Raw genomic sequence first — 17,733 nt, 5'->3', positions numbered from 1 at the left:
GGGTCGCAGACGATAGCAACGGCGACGAGACGTTAGCTGAGGAGCGGGACGAGAATGGAGCAGTGGCCTTATCCAGCAAGCAGCCTGACGTTTCGAGAAAAGATACACATGTGCCGCGGAATGTCACAGCAGCCTGTGTCAGCATCAAAAACCTGACTTCCTGGTGGCCCGTCTAGGCTAATCATTTGTCACGTATGTCACGTGTGACGATATCTTAGTATCCACCCCTTATGTAACGGCATCGGAGATTGGCTCGCTGATTCAAAATTCATGCTCCGCAGGACATTATGCGTCGCGTTCGTCCTTGCTCGATCTCGCATAGCACCCTCCGCAGCGGAGTCGTTCGATACACAAGAGTATCCATAGTGAGCGGAGAGAATCAGAAGAAAAACGATATGGTTACATTCTCATCGACCATACGATACGCGACAAATGAACACAGGATTACAGGACAAGAGACGGGCTTCAAGAAGTCACTGGGAAAGAAAGTATCGTGAGCCTACGCGCATCAACCTCTCCAACATGAAAACTTACTGTAGCTAGCGGGATCTATGTGATCCGGCAACTCGGGCACCGCAACCTCAAATCGCGACTGAATAGCAGCCATCACCTGCTGGTCGGCTTCCGACGACACGAAGGTGATAGCAAGACCCTTCGTGCCGAAACGTCCAGCACGTCTTAGAATGTGTATTAGCTGCACGGCATAATGAGCATGCAAACGAGGATGGCTTACCCGACACGATGTAAGTAACTGTCTGCATCGGGAGGGCAATCGTAATTGATGACAATGTTCACACGTTCAACGTCGATACCACGGCCGAAAATGTCAGTCGCCACGAGAATCCGCTTCTCGAATGCTTTGAAGGCAGTGTATCGGTTAATACTGTATAAGATGCTTAGCATTAGACGAATTGACAACTTCCATATCACATACCGTTCTTCCTGGGCTAATCCGGAGTGGATGCTGATACTTGGGAAGTTGCAGGACACCAGCAGCTTGTCTAATTCGATCGCACGAGCAACGGACTTGACAAAGATGACGACCTATGTATTTATCAGCCAAAAAGTCAGTGTAGTACGAGATCTTGCAAACCTGGTTGAATTCGAGGGTGTCCAGGAGCTCGTTCAGCTTCCTATTCTTTCCGACCTCCTCCAGCTTCACGTAGTGCTGCTGAAGACCGTGGAGGGTGAGCTTTGTCTCGTCGTCAACGAAGATCTCGAGAGGCTGCGCAATCAGAATTTCAGTCAGACGAGAACTCGTGAATACGAGCTGAATACCTACGTTGGCCATGAATTTCTTGCACGTCGCACGAATCTCCTTCGCCAATGTCGCGCTGAACATCATCACCTGCTTGTGGTGCGGCGTGGCCCGAAATATTTCTTGTACATCACGGCGCATGTCTATTGGACGATGTCGGAAGATGTAAGAATCGATGGCACCAAAGGCAGCAAGTAAAACGGATAAGTGAGAATCATGCCGTCGGAGAAGAACAAAAATCAACGATAAGGGGTCTTCGAAAACTCCGAGCTCTCTGTTCCTTGACGCAGAATTGACGACCGGTGCCATGTCTTCACAGACATCGCTCCTTGCATGCTGAGTTCGTCGAAGCGTTCATCTACCTCGAGCCTCCCGTAATTCCCCATCCTCAATGATGCCGTACCGGGACCCGCCGACCGGTTCCGTACTCGATCGAAGGAGAGTGTACGGCGCTGGCGCGCGGTGAGGGATGCAGACAGGCGAGAACACTGGCAAAACCCACATGGCCGACGACGCGACGAAAACACAGGCGCATGGAGCAGGTGGGAGATAGGAAGGGTCGAAATTCGCATGACTGACCAAGCTGTTCCAGCATTTTATCGCACTCGTCCAGGATGAAGTGCTTGACCTTCGACGCGTCCAAGACCTTGTCCCTCACAAGGGCATTCAATCGACCGGGTGTGGCGACCACAATGTGCGGGCACTTGTTCTTGTCACGGAGAAGTTCCGCATCCTTCGCAACTGGTGTACCACCATAAAAAGTGCTGACCCGTACGTCGGGCATGTACTTGGCAAACCGGGTGTATTCGTTTTTGATTTGGAACGCCAGTTCACGGGTGTGGCACAGCACAATGACCGACACCTCGCCGTTCACAGGCTCGAGCTGTTGCAAGGTCGCAAGAACGAACACCGCCGTTTTGCCGTGTCCAGACTTTGCTTGGCACAGGACGTCCATTCCGAGCACCGCCTGCGGAATACATTCCTGCTGGACTGTGTACGCAAGTCAGGATGACAGTGGCGCGAGAACTCTGCTATGACTATTTTTACCTTCCGAGGGATGCTCGAAACCTAGGTCACTGATGGCACGCAACAACTCAGGTTTCAACAGAAAGTCCCTGTGTGATTTACTATGAGCGCCCATTGACGGATATGTCGTCGACAGGGCAACATACCTGAAACCGGTGGAGTGGATGCCCGAAAAGTTTTTCTTTTCTTTGTCTGTTTCACCCTCGGCGACAGATGCTGCGACTGCAACACCGTTCGACGCCGATGGCACTGCGGCACCGTTGGTGACGACGTCATGCTCGTCCTCGTAGTCGATGAGCTCCTCGTTCTCATTGTCGTGGGCACTCATGGTCGCAAGAGGGAGATAAGGATAGAAGCTAGTAGAAAGCGGCAAAGGAAGCTAGACAGGGAGATCTTGTCGTTGGTTGGTGGTGGCGGTGAGAGAGAAAAAGGCGACGCCCGACGCGTCCTGCCGAATCGAACCTAATGCAAGTGGCGGGCGTCCGGCAACTTCCGACAGTCTCGCGATGTAACCCTTAGCATTCCATGCAAAAAGCGAGCTAATAATCAGGATAGTGAATTATAAACCCCATTCATCGACTTCTCGCTACTGGACATATGCAGTATTGCTTATTATCCTTGTCCTTACGCCGATTTCCAATACGAAGGCTCAGCAACAACTGCAAAGTTAAGTAGTGCGTACTCTGGCCTGAGTATAGTGAGTTGAGAAAGCATACGCCGAGCTCCTGGCAATGCAGGTCATCGTCGTGTAGGAAGACGAAGATTGTATAGAGGTAAGAAGTGTGCCGTTTCAAAATTGACCGACATGCGGATACAAAAGAGAGACAAATGCATACCAATATCCGACACTGTGAGTCGGATATTGGTATGGATGTGCTTCACCGTCATCCGCACACGGATGACCATGAATGCATCAATGTCCATAGGTATTGGATACACGGTAGACGGAAGTCTACGCGTTGCTCTCAATGCATAAAAGGCCCATTGTCTCTAGCGAATTCCTCATTCTTCGTATCAACATCACCCAAGATGTCTTCTCGTACCGAAGCCACTCGTCCTCCCCTAGCTGGTCTAGGGTTCCTACCTCCTATATTCTCCTCATACTCGTTGATCGAGCATGGGCGAGAGATGTCCACCCAATCTGACTCGAGCAACGCTCGTAGTCAAGTATCCTGCTTTCCCTCGCCCTCCGAGGAAAATATCGTATATCCCCGCCTTCCCTCTGTCGAGCCCCAATATACCCCCGAGCTGGACTCGGACCCGGGGTCCGACAGCACCCTCGAGCGCAATTCATCCAATGCTCAAAACGAGGAGATGGAAGACACATGCGAGAAAGGCTATGAAGCCGGATGCGAAGGCGAAGGCGATGCAATCGCTAGGCGGATACGCCTAAGGCACAAGCGGAGATATTCTCCTTTTCCCCGCGTCCAAGGCGTTTCGCCATCCGGCTCGACGTACAAGCGCGCAAAGTCGTACGCTGCAAGTGGACTCGGCCTTGGTGTTCCCTTTGGGGTTGCCGTCAAGGCACACCGTCGCCCTGCTCACAGCGGCATTACAGAATACGACCGCGCACGAGCGTACAACCTCCTTGGCTTGGGCCGTCCCAGTAGTGCTGCCCAGTCAAACAGAAAACCAGGATACTCTGTGACGGCCGCTCGCATGCGAAGGTCAGCACCAGCTAAAAAGGAACGTACACACATACTCACCCTCGCTTCAGCAGTGTCATGTCGATCGCGCCCTCTCCATCTCTTCTACCCACACCGCGATTCTCTTTAGACGTCGCATCGTATCCGTATATCACACCAGAGGTATCGACAACTGTTTCGCCACCGTCGACACCTCCTCCTGCGACGCGCTTCCCTATCCACCTCTTCCTCGTCCAACATAGCGCGCCGCCTACATTCACGAGTGAAGCCATACTTCACTCACCCCCACAGTCATCCCAACATTCATCTTTTCCTTCATTGACACCGATCGGCCTTGGCCTTGGTATCAATGTACCCATTGCTCCCTCTCCTGCTCCCGAATTTTCGTGATGCAACATCTCATAAACATTCCAAACATCTTTCTCTTATCCACATTCTACCCTATTGATAGACATTGCCATGCGATACGGACACTCAATTTACTCACTACTATCCCAAGACATCATCATTGATATGACATTGGACATTCGAACTGGATTATGGACCATGGACTCTGCACTGTACATATATGCTCTTGATCATCAACTACAACCATTTCATCACAGAAGACGATTGTGTGACTGAACGAATGAAGCCCTCCTTGTTTAAGAGACATCTTCGCATTCGTCTTTTCCCAGAGCGTCGCGCTTGGGTAACAACTAAATAGTATACGCATTGCATTGCACCAGAATGAGCATCGACATCATTGCAGTCATAACTAACATCGTCAAAGCACATGAAAAAGACAGAGAGGGGACGAGGGAGCGATTGGAAACAGGCAATTAATATATACGTACAGACGCAGACAAGTGCAACACCTAGTCACCCCCCCCCCCTCCCCCCAAGCCGGAAAATGTAAACACACAGAGAATGCAGAAAAGAGCACACATGCCATGCACGTGCGTTCGATAATGAGGAATCTACAAAGCGACGCAAGACATGCAATTGTTCCCTCATCATTGTCCGTTCAAGACCTCCACCCAGCATCAACAATCGAAAATTTAGTGCCCCATGGAGTTGCCCGAAAAGGCTTCCCTCACGCTCTTCCGAAGTTCCTCATGTTCGCGCCCAATGCTGCCCTCATGTTCTCGCAGGGAGGCCGCCTGCATCTGCGAAGCAGCAGCACTGGGAGTCATTGCACCATCGCTTTCCTCTTCGGTGATCTCGAGTATGCGCCGCGCCAGCATCTGAATCTCGCCCTGCCCATCGCCGGTCTCTGTGTCCTGGTACGAGTGAGCTTGCGAATGGTGCGAGTGCGGCGTACCACCGACGGACGACGTTGGTGACGACGGGCGAGTCTGTGCAAGCTGCCGGATATTGGGGACGAGGAGATTTGAACTGCGTATGTTGCTGATCAACTGTGGATCTGCATAATGATAATCAGCCTGTGTTGAAAACGGTGGAATGCAGAGGTAGACACACCTCCGGACTCGAGCAGCTGTACAATCGTCCATACGGCGATGTGCTGGAATGTAGCATCTGGACTGGTCAAGAACCGGTAGAGATATCGGTGCATGCCGCCGTCCGGCTTGTCCCAAACCTCGTTGAATGCAGAATAGTCATCGCTGGTAGTTCTTCCATCTAGATTGGTGCAAGGTTAATCCCATATCAGTAAAGGCGCATATGATACACTCACCTTTGGATGACAGATTGCCCAAAGCTGCAGCACTATTGCCCTGCACCTCGGAACTCGGGGAGTTTGTGAGAGGAATTAGTACTTCGCAGATTCCCATCTCGAGCAGCTGTCCCTTCAATTCATCTTGAATTATATCGCATCAATGCCAACTGCAAAGCATGAAATCAATTAGAACTCACCACTCAGTGCCAATACTGCAATGCACGCCGTCATCTCGCTTTGCACGTTCATTGGAACTTCGAGCAAAAGTTCTTTGATACTTTGTACTGCGCCCGCCTTCACAATCGCCTGCTTATTCTTCTCGGAGCTTGCCGCAAGATTTCTCAGCGTGGAGATCGCATGACATTGTACCTCCTCATTGTCTTTGAACGACAAGAGGTTAATTAATGGCTGAAGGAAGCCGGATTCAATGATGGGAGACTCATTCTGCGGGTGAATGGACACGTTCCGCACACACGCCGCGGATGACAGGATCAACGGCAAGTAGGTTGACTGCAGCAGCCGAAGCAGATGTTGTAAACCGTCTGCCTTCACAATCTCCAGCTGGTACTTCTCTGCGGAACTTTTAGATACGATGGGAATCACTGATAACGCATTACTCACCGTCACTAGCAAGATTTCGTAGCGCGAGTGCTGCTTGGCACTGTACTTTGAGACTTGGACTGTCCATGAGCTGCACTAAACTCGTTACCAGCTTCGGCTCGCTCTGCGCGAGCTTCTTCCGGTTTACGGCTGCGCACGTAGTCAGAAACTACCGAATAAGAGCTCATGACTGTCATGCTCACCATCGACAGCAATGTTACTCAACGCCGTCGTACAGTAGTACTGCACGTCGGTGTCTGGAGAGTTCAATAGGCTTACAAGCACCGGAATAGCGCCTGCATTGACGAGCTGCTGCCGATTCTCGTCTAGAAATACCAACACATGCCATTTATCGCCAGGCAATCGTCCTGATAAGGAAGAAGCGTACCGGAATGGGTCATGTTCAACAAAGCGCCCGTGGCGTTGCGCTGAACACGCATATCCTTCGAGCGAGCTAAACGAGTGAGGGGTACCAAGGCACCAGACTTGGCGATCTTCGTCTTGTTGTCGTCTAAGCGGGGTAAGCGACTTGAAGATCGCGATAGATTTGCAATAATCGTACACACCGTGTGTCGCCAAATTTGTCACGCATCCCACCGCATTGCACTGCACCTCAACATTCGGGCTCAGCATTTGGCGAATGAGAGGCTCCAGTCCGCCCAGTTTTACAATCAGCAGCTTGTTGTCCGCTGCCATAGTGTCAGATATAAGATTTTTAAGCAATAGCTCAACCCACTATTAACAGCGAGGTTTCCGAGCGCAGCACTAGCTGCGCGCTGCACCTCCGTATCATGGCTGCTAAGAAGGAAGAGAATTGGGTCGAGCGTGTCTCGTCCTACTGGGCGGACCTCCTTCTCTGTAATTTCGGCGAACGCGAGTGCAGCACTTCGCTGCAAGTCGACGTTGTCGGAAAAGGAGAGTGTCGTGAGGGCAGACAGTGGCGAGCCGGAGAAGAAATTAGTCGTGGTTCGATCTGCGACGAAGCAGGTAAGACAACCGCAATGCTGCAGACTAACCAATACTCACTTTCTAGGTATTGCAAGAGATCCGCAACCGCCTCCCGTTCATTCTCGAGCAGGAGCGGCTCATACGATTGCGATTTGCGTGAGTGGACTGTACAATAGCGAGTGAGTGCCGATGTTGGTGCGCAACAGACAGGACTAGAGCGCCGCAGACAGCCTCCACTTACAACATGACTCGCAGCAGCTAGAAACGACACCCATCGTCGAGGGCACTATGCGGAAGGTGAGGGGACAGAAGGAAGGCAATGTGTGCGTCGTATAGAAGAGCCGACCAATGGTTGCAGACCACCGCCACGTGCAGCTTGGTGGAGACAATCACTCAATTAGGACGTTGATTGTCGCAGACGCGGAATGCTGGCTACGCAGTCTCGATGATTAGGAAATACTGCGTTGTGCCGATTCAGAGCCCTCTGGAAGCAGAATGAGGAGACTCTGGAGGACTAGAGAGGAGGGAACAGGGTTGTGTAGGTCACATGACATACTCAATAACTTAGACGCGGGTGTAAACTGCAAGTCGCGTTTGAGTCGCGTCCGAAAAGCAGCACCGCATGCTCCTGTTTCCCTGCAATCTGCCAGCCCGCCTGCTACAATTCCACTCGCCAAGACACGCACGTTCGGCGTTGTATAAACGCTACTGTGTCGGTGCACGGCGTACCATAACAATGGAGATCCAGCTCACTGCAGAAGAAGACCAGCTCTGCGTACTCTTGGACGAATGCACCAAATACATGCGAGCAAATGAGGGCCTGGAGACCTCATGTAGGATTGCAGGAGGATGGGTGCGGGACAAGGTCAGCACACGTGTCTCTCCTCGGTCTCCATAGTGCCGCTGAAACGGATAACGTGCAAGCTACTCGGCATGCAGAGCAACGATATCGACGTCGCGCTGACCGACATGATGGGTATGACTTTTGCTGAGCGCTTTGTGGCGTATTGCTCTGAGGTTAAAGGCATTTCCGCAAAGCATATCGCGAAAATTGAGAGCAACCCAGACCAGTCGAAACATCTTGAAACAGCGAGGACAACTGTATTAGGGCACGAGTTGGACTTTGTGAATCTGAGGAGTGAGGAGTACGCAGAGCATAGTCGTATACCCAGTCAGGTCGTAAGTATATCTTTCCCTGAGATGTCTGAAGGTGGAATGGTTCTCATGCTAGGGCTCGTAGTTCTTTGGCACCCCTCTGCAAGACGCACTAAGGAGAGACATCACAATTAACGCGCTCTTCTACAACGTCCATTCGAGGTCTGTGGAGGATCATACCGGCAAGGCTAGTCATATTGATGCCTTCTGGGAACGATTGTCTGATGCTGCTCAAGTAGGGTGTGCAAGACTTGCGCATCGGGCTCATTCGTACCCCGCTTCCTCCAATAGAGACCCTCACAGATGATCCCTTGCGCGTAATCCGATGTATCAGGTTTGCGAGCCGCTTTGGCTTCGAACTGGATCCCGAGCTGCGAGATGCTGCGAAGAACCCAAATATACAGGTCAGTCATGGGGGCGCAATCCTGCTGTATGCTCCCACGTTGAGGGATTCGTACGTTTCTCGTAGAGTGCTATTGTGTCGAAGATCAGTCGAGAAAGGGTCGGTGAGGAGATAGATAAGATGATGCAAGGTGCGTTTCGTAGGGAAATGTTGCCTATAATGCAGGATCCATACATTCACTGATACGTTCAACGGATAGGAAGCCATCCAGTGCGCGCCCTTAAGCTCATTTATGAGCTGTCATTGTACGGTCCTGTATTCCACGTGCCCGATTCGATTGCCCAGAAGCTATCGCAAGCCCCAGCTCCATCGCCCCTGTCAGTAGCAGCAGCAGCTACACTCGAATACTTCCTTCGTCGCTCGACATCGCTTCCGCCGCCATTGTTCTTCTCGTCGATCAACCTCGCGCCTCTTCATCCTCTCTTGCTTTCCGAAGTGAACGCAAAGCCGTCACCGATCCCTCGTCTCTATTTAGCTTGTGCCCTTACACCGTACCGAGGAATCTTGTATTCAGACACAAAGGGGAAACTATATCCGGCGACTGATATTGTCATTCGCGAAAGCCTGAAACTCGGAACACAGCACCATTATCTCGACGGTATACCTACGCTGTTCGCAGCCTGGGAACGGCTCAGCCCAGTTGTATCGCAATGGGCGAGGGGTTCCGATATGGAGGACAGAGTGAAGATAGGTATGTCTAACAGCTCACCGGTTTTGAAAATGTCCCGCTGAATTCATGTAGGTTTAGTCCTGCGTGAGAAGACCATCCGTTGGCTTCCGACGGACGTAAAGTGGCAGGTATCTCTCCTCTTCTCTCTCGTACAGGACCTAGTATCGTTCTGGGATGTGCAGCGGAATACTTTGGACGGTAATTGGCTCAGTGATGGTATGGTCTGTGGAATTTCCTGAGATGTATACTATGCAGTGGACAATGCCACAACACAGGTGGAGAAGTACAACGCTTTCGTATCACGGATAGAGGAACTCGGTCTCCCAGCACTTGTTGATGCGAAACCCATCCTGGATGTGAGCGTGCTTATTCACTAGCATTCGTGAAGGACTAACTTGTGTCGACTGCAAGGGACGCGGCGTTGTAAGCATCCTCGATGCAAGGCCTGGTCCGTGGACTGGGCAGGTGCTCGCGCGTGTGACAGAGTGGCAGCTAGCCCACCCGGAAGGTACGAAAGAACAATGCCAGGAGTGGCTGAAGGCCGAGCATGCAGCAGGAAGAATCGAAATTTCCATCGATGAGCATCCGTCGAAACGCAGACAGGGTGGTAACAGTGCTGATGAGAGTACCAAGAAGGCAAAGCGATGAGTAGACGAGAGACTTTGTAAACATTTACTACAGTCAACCTAAAGCGCGCCTTATATCCCTGCGCTCCTACATTAGATGTATGCAATACACGGACTGTAGCCACTACAACACCAATCTGACTGTACAAAATGGTACATACTTGATCGCTAAATAGCGAACATTAAAGGGAAAAAGAGAAGCCCTATGGATGTGGATATATGCCAGGAGTCATCGCCGTTGCGAAAACCCAGAGATAACCGCAGAAGGCTGGTGCCACCAGTATAGCCAGACGTCCATCATTTATCACAGTGAAAGCAACGTGGTGCAGAAATTGAAGCGTCAAGCAGCAGCCTCATAACCAAACCACTGCGAGAAGTCCATCTCCTTTTCCGCGAAGAGAAGACTTTCCATGTCCATAAGCGTAGAATTGCTAGCAGTACCAAAGTAGTAAGGCCCAATCTCAAGACCTCCGAAGTCTTCGTTCGCGTTCTCTGGTGATAGAACGGGGTCGTTGCATACCCCTTCTTCGGCTGCTTTTGTGTGTTCAGCACCGAAAGAGGCAAATGAGGTAGATGAAGGTGCGAGATGTGACGAGGGTCCTCCTGTCAAGAACAGAGGGAGATCGTGGTGAGTGGCGAAGGGACTGAGGCGCGACGCGAAGACGTCGACTTCTGTAGAAGGACATGGACGTTCTACCGGCTCGCCTTTGACGAATGCCTGAATAATCCAGTAGCGTGTCAGAACTGGAAGACAACGAAGAATATCTTAGCCTTACCTCCACACTAGCTAGGATGTCCATAGGACGGGGCGATGAGGTAGACGGCAGACAGGGACTCGATGGCTCGTCCTTGACAGGCAGACTATGCGGGACGGGCCTAGGAACGTCGACATACTCCTGTTCTGCGCAGCCCGTCGTGCATCTACGCGCCTTCTTCGACTTTCGTGAGTGTACCGAAGAGCTCACGCGAGCATGTTTGCTCTTCATAGTTGTAGAAGGGAGGAAAGAGGAGGAGGTACCCTCTTGGTCTTCATCAAACTTCTTGATTCGCCTCTCCAGTTCATTGCCCTCTATTCCTTGCTTCAATAGAGACGCAACCACATCGCAGCGCACAGACGTTGCCTCGTCGCTACTCTTCACTTTCTTCCCCCTCCTCTGAACTGGCTTCTTTTTGGACGCGGGAGAGTACTTGTAGTCCGGATGCTGCTCAGCGTGGCGCCGCTTCACGACCTCTGCCCACCGTCGGTAAGGGGCGCGCTCAGTTTCAGGGAGGTCCCTCCAGATAGTAGCGGCGATACGGCTGATATGACAGTAGTTATTGACGACCGTCCCTTTGATCTTCTCCTTCGCACAGAGGTGAGATCGATATAGCATGAACGCATTGGGAGGACGGGGAATATGACCAGGCTTTTTCTTGCGAGAATGTGACGAGCGCGGGACGAAGATGGGAAGCTCGTCATCGGAAAGAGAATCCGGAAAGAGGCACAAGTCAAGGAAAGGGCTGGCGTCGGGCGTCGGGTGCAGCGACGGGGGATCAGACAATGGAGATCGCGACGAGCCACTTTCGGGATACGCCAACTGCAGATCCTGTAGATCGTGCTCATCAAACTCGAACTCTGCAATCCAATTCAAGCAAGTGAGTAGGAACGAACGTAGTGTGGACCCACAAAAGCAAATAAGCGACAAACACGAACCTGGGTCGAGCGGCGGCCTGTGCGAGAGACGGCGAGAACGACGAAGACATCTGAGAGCAGGCATGAATAAGTAGACGTGGATATGGTGGCCTTAGTATGACTATGAGTAGGGAGAGTCTCCAGATCATCCGCTATGGGGTGGGGATTGAGAGCACCACTGGTTCTTGACGCATCCCTTTTGAATGTTTCATGGATGCAAAAACAGTCATGGTAGCGAGAAAGAGAACCGTCGGTGACAGGCACCTCATGGTGTCCTTGTGGTTGTTTTCAAGTCATGTCGTTTGTATTTCTTTGTTTTGCGAGACCTGAGCTGACTTTGAAGTTTCGACGGTGCACACCCGATCTCGTCGAATTCTCGCGGAAGCAATTTTGGATTATACCGGAGCAACTCCAGCTCATACGTCCCGCAGTTTTCCACGTCGTTTCTTGGCCCTTACTCGCTCAGGCTTGGTATAGATCAGCGGTTTAATTATCACTTGGTTTTTGTCATGACTTTCAATCGAAAACTGGCAATGCAACTATCCCTGCAGACTGGTTCTGCAATGCGATGGCAATCGACAATTGTCGCAAAAAGAAAACATATGCGTTTCCTTCGATGTGAATTGGCAGACGGTCAAATTCGGTCGATGCGAATTTTGCGAGATTGTCCTGATCCGGCGACGAGTTCGAATTGCACGGGATCCGCTCGGAGGATTCTAGTGACAGAAATATGATCATAACAAGCAAACTTTACGCATAGAAACCCTCAACATTTATCCTTTCTGATGAATCTCCGAACAACTGCATATACACTATCGCCGCGATTTTTTGTCTATCCGCGATAATCATCATCATCTTACGAACCACAGCTAGACTCTCGTCTTTCTCCGAAAGCTGGCCTTCGTTCTCTTACAATGGCGCGGGGAGCAATTGTGCTGTCCGCATATGGCGAAGCATGCTGTAAAGGCCTGGTGCCCGTGTCCACCCCGTACCTGATGCCGGCCACTCCGAGTAGTCACGTTCTCTGTGCGTAGCCACTCGATAGCGCGATAGCAGAGGAGGCGTCGCACTAAATAACGAGAGAACAGTGTATAGAATTCCATGCTCGTCTAGTACTCGCCTCATTGCAATCTGAGTGGCGAGATGAGAACCGTCACGATGTCATATGCGTCATACTCCTACCGCTTGCAGAAGATGTTGTCCTTTTATACTACTGTTGCTCCCCCGTAGAGCCATCGCTGTTGACTGCCGCATCCGCTTTTTTCTCTGCCTTATTCTTCCGTCTCATCGAACCAGCAATTATCTCTCTAATATTGTTATCGATGGTCAGTCGCTGCTTCGGCTATGGGAAGATACTGTATTGAACGAACGAACCTCTTCTTGATCGCATCATCCCGGCCTACCTTGCTTGCATTGTTCACCGCTTCAGCACGCTTCACCTTCCCCATTTGCCGCCTCTTGAGCATCGATGGCTTTGGAAGCTTCATGATCCAATCAGGCACCGTCGATCCAGACTGAAGGAGTACATTGGCGATGCTAAGGGGATGAATGATGAAACGTCTCTAAGCGGGTCCCAAACAGGTTTCGGGGACGACCTACGTCTTCAAAAATGGTGCGTCTTCATCGGTGAAGTACGTTATCGCCTTGCCTTCCCTACCAGCACGCCCCGTTCGCCCTGTCAACCCACGAATATAAAACGTCCGTCGCTAAGACCACGCAAGGCGACGCGCCCAGCTGTCAACTCACCGATGCGATGCACATAGCTCTGGACGCTTTGTGGGAAATCGTAATTAATCACTTCCCGCACGCCTTTGAAGTCCATACCCCTTGCCATGACTTCGGTACTGACCATCACCCAGCTTTCACCCCGCCTCATACGCGCGACAGCTTCATCCCGCTCTTTCTTTGTCATGCCGGCATGCAGGCAGTCCACGTTTGGTACACTATGTAATACCAGCTCCTCTGCAAGGGACGTTGCACGTGGCTGAGACGAGACAAAGACCAGGATAGGAGGATTATATGGCTGTGACAGGTACTGTAGAAGTGCCGGCAATTTGGAAGAATCATCGGCAACATAGGTAAGTGATTGCGAAATTAAAGGGAGAGGTGTGTCTCTGAAGATGTCAAATTGGAGAAATGACTCCTATGCAAACGGCAGGACGACGCACTTGAGACCAACCACAACGCGTATTGGGTCATGAAGCATACCCATCGCGGTCCTTTCCGCGCCTGCCGGCAACGTAGCGCTGAAGACGGCCTTCTGGACTTGTGGGTACGTACAAGCGGCAATAATTTCTTGCACCTGGGACAGAAACTCTGAATCGAGCATGCGATCGGCTTCGTCGAGAACCACATGTCGCACGCTATAAATGTCAGAATCAGAACCATTCCTTAGAAAGCAATATGAGACGGGCGCACTTATTCAGTTCGAGGTGCCCTGCTTGGAGGGCCGAGACCAGCCGGAGGGGCGTGCTGATGATGATGTCTACGCGCGAAATGAGCGGACATTGCCCCGATCCACGATAAATTCTCACGAGGCACTAACCGACTTTGTCGCGGACGGTCTTGTCTGCTAGCGTGCTAGCAGTCGCTTTGCTGAATAGCACCACTCTCCACTTTCGACCCTGAGCTAGTTTGAGGCACTCATTATGTATTTGGTGGGCAAGCTCGCGCGTTGGCGCCAGGACAAGAGCCCGAACGCCGGCACCGCAATCGGCCTTTGAACGCGAGGATGGAGCATCGAGATGGGACATGATTGGCAAGAGGTAGGACAATGTCTTTCCTGTACCCGTCGGAGAGATTGCAGCCAGGTCCCGCGACTGATAATCCGAAAATATTAACCATAAACTCTCTACTCGATTCATCGGTCTCGACATACCTCCATGAGTATAGGGATGCCGTACGACTGAATTCCAGTCGGGCACTTGTATCCGCTCTTGGACAGGTTGGGCAGGAGATGTGTAGACATACTGTATCTCTCGCACAGTTCCTGGAATGATTCCACATGCGCCGGGACATTAGAGCCCTTCGTGGTGACCCTGTGTCTAGGCATGGGTGGCTCTTCCTCCCGTCTGTCGTCCTCATCGTCCTCCGCAGCTGCTGTTCTCTGCTTCTTCCCTCGTGCATCGGCCTCGTCGTTCTCCAGCTGCGTGCTGCTCTCCGGCTCCTTCCGTTTGACAGAGCTGCCTTGTGCATACTTGAAGAAATCTAGTTCAGGCGGGATCTCTCCATCAACAGCTTTGACTGGCGCCTTGCCCTTGGACTTGCTTGCCTTCTCCTTCTGTTTTTAAGTGGGACTATCTACGTGGAGAAAGGTACTGGACTTCACTAACATTAAATATTTGCACGTCGTTCTGGAACCGTTTCTTGTCGAAGCGTGCGCCTCCGCGAGAAAGTAATTGAAACGCTTCCATGTTGCCGTCACCAATAGCAAGAGACAAGGGCTAAAGCAATGTGCGGATAAAGATTCAATGGGAATGCGGACGAGCGCACGAGCTGAGAGCTACATAGAGCTGAGATAGATCTCCGCCAGTCCCGCCGTCGAGCGATCACGTGCAACAATGGACTGCTAATTTGCAGTGTGAGCGCTAACGCGTCGCGTCGTAACAGCCTGCAGGGGACATCTGGACGGTGGACTTAAAGCGTGACGATTGAAATTGAAAGATAACAGAGACGGAGAAGCTGGGAGACAACTGGTCTACGGGTATTCGTAGTACGTTCTAAATCCTATATAGTCGCTATATACTGTAGCATGTCTATGCCAAAGATATCTCTGCCCCCAAACAATTCCCGATGCGGTATATTGTCATACATACGGACACTCTAAAGCCGGAGGAAATGCCCCGTCACTGGGCGGGGAAGAGGGTCCTCCAGCCCTTCTTCAATTGCTGGTACATTTCCCATCAGTTTCATGCTCGCCAGGCATCGAAATCATAGCGTACCTCGAGGAACACGAACATAAAGATTGTGTTGGGCCCCAGACGGATGAATGCTGGTGTCCATCCCTTGAAGAGGAATCTGGGGCCCTCTTCGCGCAAGGAGCGCGTGAGCACCTCTAGAGGGCGGGATTTGCCTTTCTATTTGTACGTTTTGTTGAAGAGCGGTTTTTACCGTGGCTGGAACAACACGTACCGCTGACATAAGTCTTGACCGCATGACATCCGCAGGAGAGCAAACGGCTGCCATAGCAAAAATGTAAGCAACTATGAAGATGTTACATAACATTGACATACTAGTCGCTACCGTTCCGGCTAACGTGCTTGCAGCCATATGTAAGCCTAGGTTGTCGTGAAAATGGTAGTCAATGACCGGTATGCGATGTCGTAGCAAAATAGTTTTGAATAGATCGTATCTGATCCGGAGTGTCAATAACACTATATATACACGAAATGACTCTACTTACGACCAAACTTGAGAACCCTGTGCAAGACGACTGCGTGAGATGACCAGGAAGCGATATAGCACTGGCACTTACGTTCATCAAGACAGCTCTTGTCTGTTGATCAAATACGTCATCAATGAGCAGGGTCGATCATACCGGCGGAACTCACTGTATTGGTCCCAAGCCCTCTCGCCAAGCCCCTTGCACCCTCATGTCGGACAAGGGTCACCAATCCGCTGAGCGCATTCGAGTAATGATACCGATGCTCTAGCGGCCTTATAGAATCACTTGTCATCCGGACTAGCAGGATGTCTTTCGGATCTCAGATCAACACAGGGAAATATCAGAGACATCATGCATTGACGGCTCACCTGCAGGGTTCCCAGCTACGCCGCCCAGACCACCAGCGAGCATCGCCGCCAGCAGCAGCGTGCCCCCTGACGGCCGGCCATCCTTGGACAAGTGCTCCTTCATGCTCTCATAGGACCCCAGGCGCACGAGCGAGTAGGACATCTGCCGCAGGAGAGACGCCGTCAGCCCGGTGTACAGGCTCTTGACGCCCTGCTCGGCGACGGTCGTGCGGATGACCGAGAGCGTTGATGGGCGTTTTGCACCTGGCAGGGGAGGGATGGTCTGCATGCGACTGGGTCAGGTGAACGAGAAGAGAGAATTGATATTGAGAGCCCGCAGCGAAGCTGTCCAGATGCGGCAAGACGCACACTTTGGTGAGGTCAAGCGGATGCGTGCAGCACGCTGCCACTGGAAGCGACGCCAGATGAGCCGGAAGAACGGAGAATAATAAAGCGAAAGAACACGAACTAGACCCTGCGACTCCTGCAACACGCCGGTTTTTCAGATTGAGTCGTTCGAAGTTCTAATGTCATTGAAGACTAACCTCCAAGCCTTTGGACGCTTGTATGAGCCAATAGAGTGACAGGCTCTGGCTAAAACATCGCTCACCAAAATGGATAGGTCTGCTTTTTAGGCATGGTCGTGTACAGAGAAGGGTGCGTTCGGATGCACCGTCAACCCTCCTCTGAAGCTGTCCGACGGGGCACGGTTTTCGTGGAACATCATCGCTGTGCGATCTAAATAGGCGCTGCAGCTTTATTGACGCTTGGAACGCGTTATGTAACAGAGTTATCCTCGGAGCCCCGCAAGGGAAGCCGAAACACTGCTTATGCGCTGGAGTTCCACGAGCACTCGAGCAATTTTAGTCCCCACTACAAATTACAAGGGACCCGTCACCCGTTAACGTTACCGGTACGTTGCCGCTCATACAGCGACGGGATCATCACAATCACACTCTTAAAGTACATCATGCATCGCATTCTGCACATACCGAAAGTGCAACAAATGCTGACCCACATCCTTCAGTACTGCAAAGGATCGCGTGAGAGGTGACTCATGCACGAATGATGCTCAACAGACAGAGAGCTGAATCGTGGGATGGTAGCTCAGCACCTACAGAATCATGGGAACAGGACTGAGAAGCAAACTGATACATGCCGGGATGTCGTTAACGACCCAACGCAATTCCAACGATACGAGAAGCTGAGCACGGCCACAACGTAGAGCAGCGGGGAGCCGCACACGTTACCCTACCCGGCCAAGAATCTACAAATTGACCTGACGTCGGCCGAAGGAGCGGTTACTTAAATTTGTAGGCACTAACTGGTCAAGCGAGTCAT

General features: G+C 51.5%; 7 protein-coding genes across 7 annotated transcripts; 2 read left to right on the top strand and 5 right to left on the bottom strand.

Annotated features, from left to right (window-relative positions):
* Nucleotides 1–427: 427 nt before the first annotated feature.
* LAESUDRAFT_700510 (P-loop containing nucleoside triphosphate hydrolase protein) lies at nucleotides 428–2,612 on the bottom strand (the record flags this gene model as incomplete). Its single annotated transcript, XM_040906416.1, has 9 exons — nucleotides 428–476; nucleotides 535–677; nucleotides 734–883; nucleotides 935–1,044; nucleotides 1,094–1,225; nucleotides 1,283–1,401; nucleotides 1,838–2,248; nucleotides 2,306–2,373; nucleotides 2,431–2,612. The coding sequence occupies 9 exons, from the start codon at nucleotides 2,610–2,612 to the stop codon at nucleotides 466–468; spliced, it is 1,326 nt and encodes a 441-aa protein (XP_040763965.1). The 3' UTR covers nucleotides 428–465.
* Nucleotides 2,613–2,926: 314 nt separating this feature from the next.
* LAESUDRAFT_750061 (uncharacterized protein) lies at nucleotides 2,927–4,519 on the top strand. Its single transcript, XM_040911592.1, has 2 exons — nucleotides 2,927–3,951; nucleotides 4,002–4,519. Exons 1-2 carry the CDS (start codon nucleotides 3,113–3,115, stop codon nucleotides 4,318–4,320), a joined length of 1,158 nt encoding a protein of 385 aa, XP_040763964.1. The 5' UTR covers nucleotides 2,927–3,112; the 3' UTR covers nucleotides 4,321–4,519.
* Nucleotides 4,520–4,720: 201 nt separating this feature from the next.
* Nucleotides 4,721–7,660, bottom strand: LAESUDRAFT_679650 (vacuolar protein 8). The gene is made up of 11 exons (XM_040905707.1): nucleotides 7,377–7,660; nucleotides 7,214–7,300; nucleotides 6,924–7,160; nucleotides 6,754–6,876; nucleotides 6,576–6,698; nucleotides 6,391–6,513; nucleotides 6,209–6,337; nucleotides 5,785–6,159; nucleotides 5,606–5,728; nucleotides 5,392–5,550; nucleotides 4,721–5,335 (listed from the first exon to the last, which is right to left on the bottom strand). The coding sequence occupies exons 1-11, from the start codon at nucleotides 7,408–7,410 to the stop codon at nucleotides 4,971–4,973; spliced, it is 1,878 nt and encodes a 625-aa protein (XP_040763963.1). The 5' UTR covers nucleotides 7,411–7,660; the 3' UTR covers nucleotides 4,721–4,970.
* Nucleotides 7,661–7,871: 211 nt separating this feature from the next.
* Nucleotides 7,872–10,011, top strand: LAESUDRAFT_653888 (uncharacterized protein; the record flags this gene model as incomplete). Its single annotated transcript, XM_040904453.1, has 9 exons — nucleotides 7,872–8,000; nucleotides 8,060–8,314; nucleotides 8,376–8,481; nucleotides 8,540–8,694; nucleotides 8,760–8,827; nucleotides 8,897–9,384; nucleotides 9,436–9,561; nucleotides 9,619–9,719; nucleotides 9,775–10,011. The coding sequence occupies 9 exons, from the start codon at nucleotides 7,872–7,874 to the stop codon at nucleotides 10,009–10,011; spliced, it is 1,665 nt and encodes a 554-aa protein (XP_040763962.1).
* Nucleotides 10,012–11,167: 1,156 nt separating this feature from the next.
* On the bottom strand, nucleotides 11,168–11,386 carry LAESUDRAFT_628783 (uncharacterized protein; the record flags this gene model as incomplete). Its single annotated transcript, XM_040903370.1, has 1 exon — nucleotides 11,168–11,386. A coding segment is annotated over one exon (219 nt), but the record flags the coding sequence as incomplete, so codon positions are not given.
* Nucleotides 11,387–12,491: 1,105 nt separating this feature from the next.
* On the bottom strand, nucleotides 12,492–15,149 carry LAESUDRAFT_726035 (P-loop containing nucleoside triphosphate hydrolase protein). Its single transcript, XM_040908943.1, has 10 exons — nucleotides 14,994–15,149; nucleotides 14,540–14,941; nucleotides 14,207–14,480; nucleotides 14,080–14,146; nucleotides 13,830–14,024; nucleotides 13,408–13,775; nucleotides 13,261–13,336; nucleotides 13,036–13,197; nucleotides 12,844–12,968; nucleotides 12,492–12,792 (listed from the first exon to the last, which is right to left on the bottom strand). The coding sequence occupies exons 1-9, from the start codon at nucleotides 15,072–15,074 to the stop codon at nucleotides 12,872–12,874; spliced, it is 1,722 nt and encodes a 573-aa protein (XP_040763960.1). The 5' UTR covers nucleotides 15,075–15,149; the 3' UTR covers nucleotides 12,492–12,792; nucleotides 12,844–12,871.
* Nucleotides 15,150–15,286: 137 nt separating this feature from the next.
* On the bottom strand, nucleotides 15,287–17,063 carry LAESUDRAFT_679640 (dicarboxylic acid transporter). Its single transcript, XM_040905706.1, has 11 exons — nucleotides 17,003–17,063; nucleotides 16,862–16,884; nucleotides 16,762–16,801; nucleotides 16,414–16,685; nucleotides 16,212–16,354; nucleotides 16,136–16,156; nucleotides 16,064–16,080; nucleotides 15,894–16,012; nucleotides 15,793–15,839; nucleotides 15,603–15,737; nucleotides 15,287–15,548 (listed from the first exon to the last, which is right to left on the bottom strand). Exons 1-11 carry the CDS (start codon nucleotides 17,029–17,031, stop codon nucleotides 15,507–15,509), a joined length of 888 nt encoding a protein of 295 aa, XP_040763959.1. The 5' UTR covers nucleotides 17,032–17,063; the 3' UTR covers nucleotides 15,287–15,506.
* Nucleotides 17,064–17,733: the final 670 nt, after the last annotated feature.

Source organism: Laetiporus sulphureus (genome assembly GCF_001632365.1).
Source record: "Laetiporus sulphureus 93-53 unplaced genomic scaffold LAESUscaffold_21, whole genome shotgun sequence".
In the NCBI taxonomy this organism is placed as follows: Eukaryota; Fungi; Basidiomycota; class Agaricomycetes; order Polyporales; family Laetiporaceae; genus Laetiporus; species Laetiporus sulphureus.
Note: the sequence above shows the minus strand (reverse complement) of the source record. Positions and strands in the feature narration are given on the sequence as shown.